General features: G+C 47.2%; 1 protein-coding gene across 1 annotated transcript; it reads right to left on the bottom strand.

The window, feature by feature from the left end:
* Positions 1-6,914: 6,914 nt before the first annotated feature.
* LOC141098043 (natriuretic peptides A-like) lies at positions 6,915-11,730 on the bottom strand. Its single transcript, XM_073585634.1, has 3 exons — positions 11,514-11,730; positions 9,711-10,034; positions 6,915-7,328 (listed from the first exon to the last, which is right to left on the bottom strand). Exons 1-3 carry the CDS (start codon positions 11,628-11,630, stop codon positions 7,290-7,292), a joined length of 480 nt encoding a protein of 159 aa, XP_073441735.1. The 5' UTR covers positions 11,631-11,730; the 3' UTR covers positions 6,915-7,289.
* Between the last annotated feature and the right edge of the window lie 2,274 nt (positions 11,731-14,004).

The following is a 14,004-nucleotide window of genomic DNA, read 5'->3' as shown; positions in this document are numbered from 1 at the left end:
AATTTTTGAGGAAGCACTGCACCACCAGGTTCAAGGTGTGAGCCAAGCAAGGTATGTGGCTGAGTTTTGAAAGGGCTATGGCTGCCACAAAATTACGGCCGTTATCACTAACTACCTTGCCTGCCTCAAGATGTACACTGCCCAGCCATGACTCAGTTTGTCGCTTCAAGTACTCGGCCAGCACCTCGGCGGTGTGTCTGTCGCCCAAACACATCATGTGCAACACAGCCTGCTGACGCTTTCCACTAGATGCTCGATAGGGGGACACCTCGTGTGCAACAGTGGCAGCTGCAGATGGAGTGCTCGTACGACTGCGCTCTGTGGACGAGCTTTCGCTTCTGGAGGATGAGGAGGGTCGAACGCCTACAGCCAACTGTTTCCTATACCGTGGGCTAGGCAGCACTGTCCCACCACCGCTGTCCCCTGTGGACCCTGCATCCACCACATTAACCCAGTGCGCAGTGATGGACACGTAACGGCCCTGGCCATGCCGACTGGACCATGCATCAGTTGTGAGGTGCACCTTTCCACTCACTGACTGCTTGAGTGCATGGACAATGCGGTCTTTTACATGATGGTGGAGGGCTGGGATGGCTTTGCGAGAGAAGAAGTGGCGACTGGGTAGGTCATAGCGTGGTACTGCATAGGCCATGAGTTCGCGGAAAGCTGCGCTTTCCACCAACCGATAGGGCATCATCTCAAACGAGATTAGTTTGGCAATGTGGGCGTTCAAACCCAGTGTACGCGGATGAGAGACTGAGTACTTTCTTGACCTACTCATAGTGTCTGGGAGGGTGAGCTGGACTTGAGAGCTGCATATGGTGGAAGTAGCGGTGGACAGGGCGGACTGAGAGAGGGTTGATGATGGTGATGGAGTTGGTGTTCTTTCTGATGGCCTAGATTCAGTATTTCGTTGATATAACAGTGGGATTCCCTGACTGCTGTGGCCTTGCAACGACACCTCAACATTTGCTGCTGTGCTAACCGGTGGGCTTACAGTGGGGGAAACAATGTAGCGTTGCTGACTACCTTCTTTGTGATCAGTTGCACATGTGGCACTTGAGGTTTGGTGTTGTGTCCACGCTTGCAAGTGCATGGTGGTTAAATGTCTAAGCATGCAACTGGTATTCAAATTTTTCAGATTTTTCCCTCGGCTAAAGGTCTTTGCGCACTTCTTACAGATAACCTTGGCCTGATCATGAGGATTTTGTTCAAAAAAGTGCCACACTGCACTCTTCCTACTTTGGCAGACATTTTGCGGCCTAGCACGCTGTGATCTTTTGACCCTCTGGACAAGCTGTCCAGCAACTCTTTTGATTTTTGGAACCTGTCTTTGGAGTGCTCCGGGCCTGCCAGATAACAGCTGTTGCGATGTCGATGTCTGCTGTGGATGCTCCTCATCTGAGCTATTGGAAGCAGCACCCTCTTCCCCCAATGTATGCCAATCTGGATCAACAACTGGGTCATCCATCACCTCCTCTTCAATGTCATGTGCACCTTCCTCTGTGTCACCGTGTATGGTGGTATAGTGTGCGGGAAGGGGCACCTGAGTCTCATCAGGGTCAGAATCTGGCTCTGTACACTGCGAGGACAATGTAGTGCTCTGAGTGAATGTACCAGCAGAATCATCTATCAGCGGCTGTGCATCAGTGCACTCCATGTCAGATTCATCTTGGCCTGGGTAATTCACCATTTCACTTGATAATCCAGGCATGGTATGTGAAAACAGCTCCATGGAGTAATCAGTAGTATGGCCTGCGTCATCCTTCAATCTTGGTTGGGGTGAAGGACACAAGGAAAGGTGTGGTTCATGAACATGAGCCTCCAATGACGACTCAGTGCTTTTACTTTTTACAACTTCAGAAGAGGAGGCGATAGAGCTGGAGGCTGAGTCAGCAATGTAAGACAAAATTTTTTCCTGATGCTCTGGCTTTAAAAGCGGTTTGCCAACTCCTAGAAAACTAAGCCTTCAAAGCCTTATGGAGCCAGACGATGACGCAGGCTCAACACCTCCTGCATTCAGTCCTATTTTGCTCTTGCCACTACCATCAGATCCACCACCAACACCATCATTACCAGCTGCCAACCCCCGCCCAATTCCACGGCCTCTTCCACCAGCCTTCCTCATTTTTGGTAGAAATGTAGACAAAATCCAACAAACTATATAGTAATGTAAAACAAGGTACAAGGTGTCTATAGGACAGGGGAGATTTTGAATTTCTGCACACACTTGTGGACACTGGACACTTATGGATTGTGTGAGGCCCACTGAATATCACAGCGCTATGTCACAGGCTCGATGGCACAGGTGTGAAAAAAGTGACTACAGGATAAGGGAGATTTTGAATTTCTGCACACACTAGTGAACACTGGACACTTTTGGATTGTGTGAGGCCCACTGAATATCAGCGCTATGTCACAGGCTCGATGGCACAGGTGTGAAAAAAGTGACTACAGGATAAGGGAGATTTTGAATTTCTGCACACACTAGTGGACACTGGACACTTTTGGATTGTGTGAGGCCCACTGAATATCAGAGCGCTATGTCACAGGCTCGATGGCACAGGTGTGAAAAAAGTGACTACAGGATAAGGGAGATTTTGAATTTCTGCACACACTAGTGGACACTGGACACTTTTGGATTGTGTGAGGCCCACTGAATATCACAGCGCTATGTCACAGGCTCGATGGCACAGGTGTGAAAAAAGTGACTACAAGATAAGGGAGATTTTGAATTTCTGCACACACTAGTGGACACTGGACACTTTTGGATTGTGTGAGGCCCATTGAATATCAGAGCGCTATGTCACAGGCTCGATGGCACAGGTGTGAAAAAAGTGACTACAGGATAAGGGTTTTTGAATTTCTGCACACACTAGTGGACACTGGACACTTTTGGATTGTGTGAGGCCCACTGAATATCAGAGCGCTATGTCACAGGTTCGATGGCACAGGTGTGAAAAAAGTGCCTACAGGATAAGGGAGATTTTGAATTTCTGCACACACTAGTGGACACTGGACACTTATGGATTGTGTGAGGCCCACTGAATATCAGAGCGCTATGTCACAGGCTCGATGGCACAGGTGTGAAAAAAGTGACTACAGGATAACAGAGATTTTGAATTTCTGCACACACTAGTGGACACTGGACACTTTTGGATTGTGTGAGGCCCACTGAATATCAGAGCGCTATGTCACAGGCTCGATGGCACAGGTGTGAAAAAAGTGACTACAGGATAAGGGAGATTTTGAATTTCTGCACATACTAGTGGACACTGGACACTTTTGGATTGTGTGAGGCCCACTGAATATCAGAGCGCTATGTCACAGGCTCCATGGCACAGGTGTGAAAAAAGTGACTACAGGATCACAGAGATTTTGAATTTCTGCACACACTTGTGGACACTGGACACTTATGGATTGTGTGAGGCTCACTAAATATCACAACGCTATGTCACAGGCTCGATGGCACAGGTGTGAAAAAAGTGACTACAGGATCACAGAGATTTTGAATTTATGCACACACTAGTGGACACTGGACACTTTTGGATTGTGTGAGGGCCACTGAATATCAGAGCGCTATGTCACAGGCAGAAATTGGCTAGTGTATCACAAACTACAAGGTGTATGTAGAATTGGGCAGAATAGGAATCTCCCTAGAGTGTAGGTCTGTAAGAACGGAACAAGTCCTCCACTTATCCTTCCACAGTGACACACAGATAGCTTCACTGTGGCCGTGATTTCAGCCGTTACACGGTACTGAGAGGAGCGTGCACGTACATGGCTGTCCGGTGTACGTAAAATTGTCAAGCTCCGTGTTTTTTAAGTATACGGACTGACACACGCTGTCTCTCTATAGTTTTGAATGTGATCAAACCGCAAATATATTTAACTGAAAGCTAGACAAAACTAGTAGGTGCAGGTCTGTAAGAACGGAACATGTCCTCGACTTATTCTCACAGAGTGACACACAGATAGCTTCACTGTGGCCGTGATAACAGCCGTTACACGGTACTGAGAGGAGCGTGCACGTACACGGCTGTCCGGTGTACGTAAAATTGTCAAGCTCCGTGTTTTTTAAGTATACGGACTGACACACGCTGTCTCTCTATAGTTTTGAATGTGATCAAACAGCAAATATATTTAACTGTTTGAAAGCTAGACAAAACTAGTAGGTGCAGGTCTGTAAGAACGGAACATGTCCTCGACTTATTCTCACAGAGTGACACACAGATAGCTTCACTGTGGCTGTGATACCAGCCGTTACACGGTACTGTGTGAGGAGCGTACACCGCTGTATGGTCTGAAAAAATGCACGCTCAGTACCTCAGCAGGACAAAAAAAAAATTGGGATTGCTTTTAAAAAAGCAGTTTGCAGAGCAGTGGGTAAACAGCAATGCAGCTGTCAGGAAGCCTTAGAAGGCAGCCTAACAACCAACACCGCTGATCCACCACAATATAGCCTCCCCTTGCACTGCACACACAGTGACTGGTGTGTTGTACAGGCAAAATCGCTAGCAGCAGAAGCAGTTTTTTTTTTCTTCTTCCCTGCCTAACGCTCTCCCTACAGAATCAGCAGCAGCAACCTCTCCCTCTGCTAAGATCGGCAGAAGTAAGATGGCGATCGGCGTGCACGCACTTTTATAACCCCTGTGACGCCCACCAAAGCAAGCCAATCACTTGCATGCCCTTCTGAAAGATGGTGGTGACCCCTGCCTATGTCATCACGTTGCCCACAGTGTCCGTGGATCCTGATTGGCTGAAAAAGAGCGCAAAACAAACGTTTGAAACGCGACTTTGGCACGTAAGTCGCCGACCTCGTGGCCTACCTCATCCTAGGGTGAGGACGGCACTACATCAGGTCCGGGGTGCGGAGGTAATGACTACAGCCACAGGGACGACACTACATCAGGTCCGGGGTGCGGAGGTAATGACTACAGCCGCAGGGCTGACACTACATAATGTCCGGGGTGTAGAGGCAATGACCACAGCCGCAGGGATGACACTACATCAGGTCCGGGGTGCGGAGGTAATGACCACAGCTGAAAGGATGACACTACATCAGGTCCGGGGTGCGGAGGTAATCACCACAGCCGCAGGGACGACTACATCAGGTCTGAGGTGCGGAGGTAATGACTACAGCCGCAGGGACGACACTACATCAGGTCCGGGGTGCGGAGGTAATGACTACAGCCGCAGGGCTAACACTACATAATGTCCGGGGTGTAGAGGTAATGACTACAGCCGCAGGGACGACACTACATCAGGTCCGTGGTGTGGAGGTAATGACTACAGCCGCAGGGACGACACTACATCAGGTCCGGGGTGTAAAGGTAATGACCACAGCCGCAGGGACGACACTACATCAGGGTTGGGGTGCGGAGGTAATGACTACAGCCGCAGGGCCGACACTACATCATGTCCGGGGTGCAGAGGTAATGACCACAGCCGCAGGGCCGACACTACATCAGGTCCGGGGTGCGGAGGTAATGACCACAGCCGCTGGGATGACACTACATTAGGTCCGGGGTGCGTAGGTAATCACCACAGCCGCAGGGCTGACACTACATCAGGTCCGGGGTGCATAGGTAATGACCACAGCCGCAGGGACGACTCTATATCAGGTCCGGGGTGCGGAGGTAATGATTACAGCCGCAGGGACGACACTACATCAGGTCCGTGGTGCAGAGGTAATGACTACAGCCGCAGGGACGACACTACATAATGTCCGGGGTGTAGAGGCAATGACCACTGCCGCAGGGATGACACTACGTCAGGTCCGGGGTGCGGAGGTAATGACTACAGCCGCAGGGACGACACTACATCAGGTCCGGGGTGCGGAGGTAATCACCACAGCCGCAGGGACGACACTACATAATGTCCGGGATGTAGAGGTAATCACCACAGCCACAGGGACGACACTACATAATGTCCGGGGTGTAGAGGTAATGACTACAGCCACAGGGACGACACTACATCAGGTCCGGGGTGCGGAGGTAATGACTACAGCCGCAGGGACGACACTACGTCAGGTCCGGGGTGCGGAGGTAATGACTACAGCCGCAGGGCCGACACTACATAATGTCCGGGATGTAGAGGTAATCACCACAGCCACAGGGACGACACTACATAATGTCCGGGGTGTAGAGGTAATGACTACAGCCGCAGGGACGACACTACATCAGGTCCGGGGTGCGGAGGTAATGACTACAGCCGCAGGGACGACACTACATCAGGTCCGGGGTGCGGAGGTAATGACCACAACCGTAGAGCCAACACCATCAAGGTAGTAAAAATGGATCTTTATTCCATATAAGACAATTGCCAGGTGATTAGGGTCTGGACTTTAACCCTCTTGTGACTGAAGCCACTCAGTGACTACAAGCATTAAAAAAATAAATAAATTTTTACACGATTTAAGTAATTAGGAACTTTGTGTTGTGTGAACTGTGGCGACAAGTAGGGATCATCCTTAAAGGGCAATTACCCACATTAAAAAAAAATCCATGCAAATGTATTTTTCACTTTTTCTGGGTGACAACCAATATTACCGCTGTTACTGCTCTTACAGGGGTTGTCACAGCTTTTCACAGACTCCTTGATGTAAAATCTGCCTTAATTTTTGTCTATATATTGTGGGAAGCCCACCACATAAAGCAGCGTGTTTTCCCCCTAGGCTGCCTTGCTGTGTGGGGCAGTAGTGAGGATGAGCGACTGCCACAATGGCCACCACTGCGGCTTCTACAGATGTAGTTCCTTATTATTAAAACAGCGCCTCTTTTTGGCTATGGTCTGTTCTGGTATTGCAGCACTTTACACTGAATGAGGCTAAGCTGCAATACCAGACACAGCCTCTTGACCATAGTAAAGCTGTTTCTGAGAATATATAAAGAGTCTTTAAAATGTCAGACTGCCCCTTTAAAACATGTCTGTTTTCTTCCAGATACAGCGCCACACATATACACAGGCTTAGACTGGTATTGCAGCTCAGATCCATTGAGGAGAATGAGACTGAGCTTCAATACCACACTCAACCAGTTGACAGAGGTGGCGCTGTTTCTGAAAGAAAGCAGTTGCACAGTTTTTCCCACCACTCCCTCTCCCTGTAAGTCAGGACTCTGGGAAAGCTGGATGACAACCCCTGCAGGCGTTGAGCAGTTTCTCTGCTACAGCTATAAATTAATGGGATAGAAGTTGTAACCAAAGCTGAGATTTTTCTTTTATTTTTTGGGGGGTGATTGTCCCATTAAGGTGACGACGCGCCCCCCGCGGTCGTCCACGGTCGTCTCTTAATCCTGCACTTGTTGAGCTTCGCTTTCTCTTGAAAACTGTGGAAAGAAGAACAAGATGGTTTTACTGAATGTTCCTCGGATACATGAAGCACAATGGGAGACATTGCCGCCTCCAGGCAGGAAAGCGGGGGCGACACCGAGCAGATACTGCTGTCCCGTCTTTTTCTCGGAGGGTATTGATTTAACCCTCGGTCGTCATTGTGTCTAATAATGTAATACATAGAAAAATGCAGAAGCAAAGGTCTAATGAAGAACATCGATTCTTCTGCGTGGTGCCCGGACAACTCTATTATTGACGGCTCTAACCACACAGTCAATACATATATATGTATGTGCAGTGGGGGATGGTAATCACGCCAAGGAGTTTTCTTGAGGTAGTAGTAGCCAAAGTATGCCGAAAGCCATTGATTTCCGCCTTAAAGGGAATCTGTCACCCCTTTTTTGAGATATCATATAATGATATCATTCAATTGTGTGTCACATAAGGATTCTCTTAGTACTTTTGCTTCCCCCTGACCCCGCACCTTTCATGCATAAATACCTTTTTATATCGGTTCAAATGTATCTAAACTGCCGCTGTCCGGTCCGATGGGCGGGGCTTATTCACCTGCTCCCCCCTCCCTGTCTTGCTCTACACAAGAAGAAATGCATAGAGCAAGACGGGGGGGAGCAGGTGAATAAGCCCCGCCCATTGGACCGGACCGTGGCAGTTTACATACATCTGAACCGATATAAAAAAAAGGTATTTATGCATGAAAGGTGCGGGGTCAGGGAGAAGCAAAAGTACTAAGAGAATCCTTATGTGACACACAATTGAATGATATCATTATATGATAACTCAAAAAAGGGGTGACAGATTCCCTTTAAGTGGTCAGAAATCTACAGTTGTAACCTTCAAATGTCATGGCATGCTGGGGGTTGTAGTTTCACAGCAGCTGGAGAGCGATAATTTGTAGGCTACTTTATTAACTCCAGTGATGATTTATTTCAAATATATCTGTATCTTGTATTTCTTTTTAACTTATACACTTTGACTTATTGCTGTAGCCATTAGGGCGACCTCACTGTATACAGATTATAGAGCTAGTGCTCAATGAGAGACATATACAGCCTTGCAGCGCTGGAGTCCTGGGTTCAAATCTCACCAAGGACATCATCTGCAAGGTGTTTGTATGTTCTCCCCGTGTTTGTGTGGAGTTCCTCGGGGTTCTCCAGTTTCCTCCCACATTCCAAAGACATACTGATAGGGAATTTAGATTGTGAGCCCCATCACAGCGATGATAATGTGTGCAAACTGTAAAACGCTGCAGAATATGTTAGCACTAAATAAAAATAAAGATTATTATCATACACAATACCCCCTAGTGGTGGATATATAAATTTGTATATAGTGAGGTCCCTCTAGCGGTGACTGTATAAATCTGTATGTAGTGTGCTCGCTCTCTTGGTGGATATATAAATTTGTATATAGTGAGCTCCCTCTAGCGGTGACTGTATAAATCTGTACATAGTGTGCTCCCTCTAGCGGTGACTGTATAAATCTGCATGTGGTGAGCTCCCTCTAGTGGTGGATATATAAATTTGTGTATAGTGAGCTCCCTCTAGCGGTGACTGTATAAATCTGTACGTAGTGAGCTCCCTCTAGCAGTGACTGTATAAAAATCTGTAAGGAGTGAGCTCCCCATAGTGGTGGCTATATAAATCTGTACATAGTGTGCTCCCTCTAGCGGTGACTGTATAAATCTGTATGTAGTGAGCTCTCCCTAGTGGTGGTTGTATAAATCTGTATGTAGTGAGCTCCCTCTAGTGGTGGATATATAAATCTGTATGTAATGAGCTCCCTCTAGTGGTGACTGTATAAATCAGTATGCAGTGAGCTTCCCCTAGTGGTGGCTGTATAAATTTGAATGTAGTGAGCTCCCCCTATTGGTGACTGTATAAATTTGTATGTAGTGAGCTCCCCCTATTGGTGACTGTATAAATTTGTATGTAGTGAGCTCTCCCTAGTGGTGGCTGTATACATCTATATGCAGTGAGCTCCCCCTAGTGATGGCCTTATACATTTTCTCAGAGCTGAGGATTTGTTACAAGTGTATCCAGTCTGTGAGTAAAGTGATAGCTGCACAAATATCTCCCCTGTCCAGGTTGTTACGTTGTATCAGTGCAGGTAAATTGTGTCACTTTGTTTAGCCCACAAATGATTGTCTCAACTGTAGCAAACCACCAGCTGTAAGAAATACTGGACACGGGTGAGATTACAACCCTGGATAAATAGAAGAATTAGTTAAAATTTGCTTTTAGTTGTAAGGAAAGTTTTCCAACTATTCTCGATCTTGACTTCCCTCAATTGCTACTGTTAGCGTCACTGTGGATATTAGGAGGGGGCATTATAGCTTTTAAAGAGCCCCTGATCCTTACCCGGCGGCCACAGCCCATGCCACTCTGAGTGCCAATTCTGTCAATCCGAGACCCGAAGCAATCTGAAGACCTCCGCATGCTCCGGGGAGCATTGAGCAGCTCTCGCAGCTTATTCTTCAGTGGAGAGATTTTCTCTGGCTGAGTCCAGGACCCTCTGCTGTAGCCCATGTCTGAGGGGGGCCGGGCAGCTTCTCCAGCCCATGATGGAGCTGAATTAGAAGACTGGAGCGGATCGGATGAATCATAGTTTCCAATAAACAAGTCTTGACCTGGGACTTCTGGTTCTTCTACGGGAAGTTTATCTTCTAAACGTTCTAGGAGACCCTACAAAAAAAGAAACAATTCCACGTCATACACCAGTGCCGCCTCATAGAACCGATGACTTCTATGGTAGTGTCACTTTAAGAAGCAAACAAAGAAGCCTCACTTTGTAGCCATCTTACTGGAGAATTGCATTTTCAGCAATTTCCTAATTTACAGCTACTGGCAGAGTTGTACTTTTCCCGCAGCCACCCAGTGGGAATGATCGCAGAGGCTGATACAGTGTGCACTGCTCCAATATCAGGGCTATTTCAAGCAATTGCTAATATTGCAGTTCCCCAATATAAGATGTAGACCAGATTCACATTAAACCACTTATATACACTAAAGTCATGTAAAGTTCTTCTGTGGACTGAATGTAATAAAAGGAGCTGATGACTTTGGACTTTTGGGGTCCCCAGATTAATGCTCACCCCCCTTGTGGCACACGGTATAATCACTGGGGCTTGCATGCTGCAGATATAGGGGCAGGGTCCGCACTGATCCCTGGAGCCGATCTCCACTCAGGTTATTGCACATTTACATTGTGTTCCTGGAGGTTGTTCCCACCATTGACATGAATTGAGACCCTATAACCTGCGTTTGTGATATCAAAGGTATAAGATTACAAAACAGCGGTCAAGTTAGAATTGGCAGCAGACTCCCAGCATGTGCTTCAACTTTTGGGGTTTCCTGGGAGTTGTAGTTTTACAAAAGTTGCAGAGCCATGGGTTACAGCGGGGATCACTTTTCTCACTCCGCTATTGAGCTTCATAACTCCCCCATTACTTTTATGGAGAATGACCGTGCAGTTCATAGTTTAGGTCCCATTTGCAGGGTCACAAGGCAAGACCCCAAACCATCACATGTACATTTATTGCTGTTCTATTGTAGTGAAGGGGCTCCAACTGACGTTTGGGTAGCTGTCACCACTGATCCCCCCCCCATAAGCACCAGCATGTTTGCATCTACCGTGGGCACAGGATCACTTATTGTGCAGACTATAGACAGGAGCTACAAGTTGAGCTTGGTGTCTGTCCAAAATGTCCATGTGCATTAAACATATTGCAAATTTCAAAGTTTTTCATTGGGGCATGGAGATGAGTGATACTAAAGGGCATGGAGATGAGTGTTACCAAAAGGCATGGAGATGAGTGGTACCACAAGGCATGAAGATGAGTGGTACCAAAGGGCATGGAGATGAGTGATACCAAAGGGAATCGAGATGAGTGGTACCAAAGGACATGGAGTGAGTGGTACCAAAGGGCATGTCAATAAGTTGTACCAAAGGGCATGGAGATGAGTAGTCCAACAGGGCATGTTGATGAGTGTACCAAAGGTCTGAGCTCAGCTCAGCTGCATCTCTATACACATCCATGTTTCATAGGGTCTTATCACCATGGATTGTACAAAAGTCCACGATATATTTCATTGGAAATCCCGCTCTGCTACATCTGCCCATAGGCTAAAGCCATCTAATATGTCAGTCTGTCTTTGTCTTACCTTTAGATCGGACAGGTCTGATGATATCATGGAGTTGTACGCTGGACCTCCATGGACCTTGGTCAATGCCAGAAGAAGCAGAAGGCAAGTAAAGTCCCCAAGGATTGAAGTTCCCATGGCTAGTTAGTTATCCTATCTAGTAGCCAGTCCCTTCCTTTTGTCTGTGTGTCTGTTTGTCTTGTGCCCTCTCTGTCCAACAACCACAACACTGCTTGGTTATATATGTGCCAGGCATGAACTCATCCACATTCTAGCACTTCCGAAAGATAAAGAGGCCGCTTTCAGGCCAGTAGAAGATTCCCTTTTAAAGTTATCCTTCCCTTGCCATTGCTGCGAGCCCTCCGAAGAACCAACTTGCCCACTTGACCCCATGGCTGCTGGCCGCCTGACATTCCTGCCATAAGAGGATTCTCACCTCTCTCTCATGGAAAGTCAAAGAATCCAACCTTTTGACGAATCCTCAGGATGTGCCGATGCCAATGGAATGAGGACAATGTGACCCAACTTCGTGCACTATTTCTGTACCAGGATATCTGTACATCACATGCTTATTGGTGATATCACAGCAAAAAAACAGATGACCATAAACAGGCTAGATGTGCAATGGAGGAGAGGTTGAATTACATCTACTGTACATATAAAGATCATTGTCTAAAAGGTACAAAGTTTTTAATGAGAGTGCATGCAGTGTTGGTAATGGCCATTGGGTGGTGATGTATTAAATCACTCATTACATCCACTCACAGTAATTAGTATATTTTTCAGGGCAGGTTCATATATACCCAGAATGGTCCTGGAGGCATGTAGACTCCACGGACCCTGCTGTTTGGAGCTGGGCAACAGTACGTGGCGGCTATGATAGTGGAGGTGTCAATGTGGTGGTGGCATTGAGTTTTGCATTACTGTGTAGATACCTACTGTGGGGACAATGTGCTAGAATATAATTTGGGATATATTCTACATTATTAGGTTTGGAAACTTAGGCACAGCATTGTCTTAATGCAACCCTGCCATCAGTGGCGTATCGAGAGCACGATGGGCGACGGTGCAAAATTTGAACCTGCCCCCCTACTCCACCCCTTCATGCTGGTCAGATGTATGGGCCCTTGTAGCATTCTAAATCCTGTAAGGACATGCATGTTGCCCCCTCCCATTATATAGTAATGTCTCCCATACTGTACTAATGCCACCCATCCTGGGCCCCTTCCTGGTATATATGCCCCCCACCCTGAACCTCTTCCTGGTATATATGCCCCCCACCCTGAACCTCTTCCTGGTATATATGCCCCCCTCCCTGAACCTCTTCCTGGTATATATGCCCCCCCCTGAGCCACTTCCTGGTATATATGCCCCCCCATCCTGGGCCTCTTCCTGGTATATACTGTATGTCTCATATCTTGGGCCCCTTTCTGGTATATATGTCCCCCATCCCGGGCCCCTTACTGTTATATATGTCCCCCATCTTGGGCCCTTTACTTGTGTATATGTTCCCATCCTGGGCCCCTTATTTGTATATACGCCCCCTTCCTGGGTTTCTTCCTGATATATATTCCCCCCATCCAGGTATATATGTTCCACATTGTGATATATATGTCCTCATTCTTGTAGATGTTTCCCATCCTGGTATATATGTCCCCCATTCTGGTAAACATGTCCCCCATTCTGGTATTTATGCCCCCATTCTGATATATATGTCCCCCAATCTGGTATATATGTCCCTGATTCTGGCATATATGTTCCCCATCCTGGTATATACAGCTCTGGCACAAATTAAGAGACCACTGCAAAATTTTCAGTTTGTCTGATTTTTCTCTTTATAGGTATATTTTTGAGTAAAATGTAAATTGCTCTTTTATAGAGTTGAGCGAAACGGGTAGGTCAAATTCATAAGTCGCCGACTTTCGCTAAAGTCGGGTTTCGCCAATCGAAACCCGACCATAGCGTGAGGTCGGCCATGAGGTCGCCGACCCGCTCGCCAAAGTCGCGTTTCCCATAATGCTTACAGCGCCTTTTCTCAGCCAATCATCAAGGACGCACACTGTGGGCAACGCGATGACATCGGCAGCGGCTACCACCATCTTAGAGAAGGGCATTTGTGTGATTGGCTTGCTTTGTGTGGCGTCACAGTGGCTATAAAAGCCCTGACTGCCGACCGCCATTTTACTTCTGCCGATCTTAGCATAGGGAGAGTTTGCTGCCGCTGATTCTCAATAGGGAGAGCGTTAGGCAACAAAGAAAAAAAAACTGTGCTTCTTCTGATAGCGATTTCAACTGTACAGTTAGTGTGCAGTGACAGGGGAGGATTTTTGTGTGTGCAGCAGCGCTGGTGGTTATTAGGCTGTCTCATAAGGCTACCTGATAGCTGCATTGCTGTGTGCACACTGCTGTGCAGACTGCTTTTTTAAAAGCAAAAAAACTTTTATTCTGATTCTCTACACAGTTACAGAGCGCTCATTTTTTCACACACCTATAGAGGTGTACGCTCCTCACA

Source organism: Dendrobates tinctorius, unplaced genomic scaffold, assembly GCF_039654945.1.
Source record: "Dendrobates tinctorius isolate UK_male_01 unplaced genomic scaffold, ASM3965494v1 ptg000086l, whole genome shotgun sequence".
In the NCBI taxonomy this organism is placed as follows: domain Eukaryota; kingdom Metazoa; phylum Chordata; class Amphibia; order Anura; family Dendrobatidae; genus Dendrobates; species Dendrobates tinctorius.
Note: the sequence above shows the minus strand (reverse complement) of the source record. Positions and strands in the feature narration are given on the sequence as shown.

What these genes read in the sequence shown, in the direction of transcription:
- LOC141098043 (XM_073585634.1), bottom strand. Translation starts at nt 11,630, where the DNA reads ATGGGAACTTCAATCCTTGGGGACTTTACTTGCCTTCTGCTTCTTCTG. An exon ending in CAGACCTGTCCGATCTAAAG is followed by an intron (nt 10,035 to 11,513) that starts GTAAGACAAAGA and finishes CTTTTTTTGTAG; the next exon opens with GGTCTCCTAGAACGTTTAGA. An exon ending in GCATGGGCTGTGGCCGCCGG is followed by an intron (nt 7,329 to 9,710) that starts GTAAGGATCAGG and finishes TTCTTTCCACAG; the next exon opens with TTTTCAAGAGAAAGCGAAGC.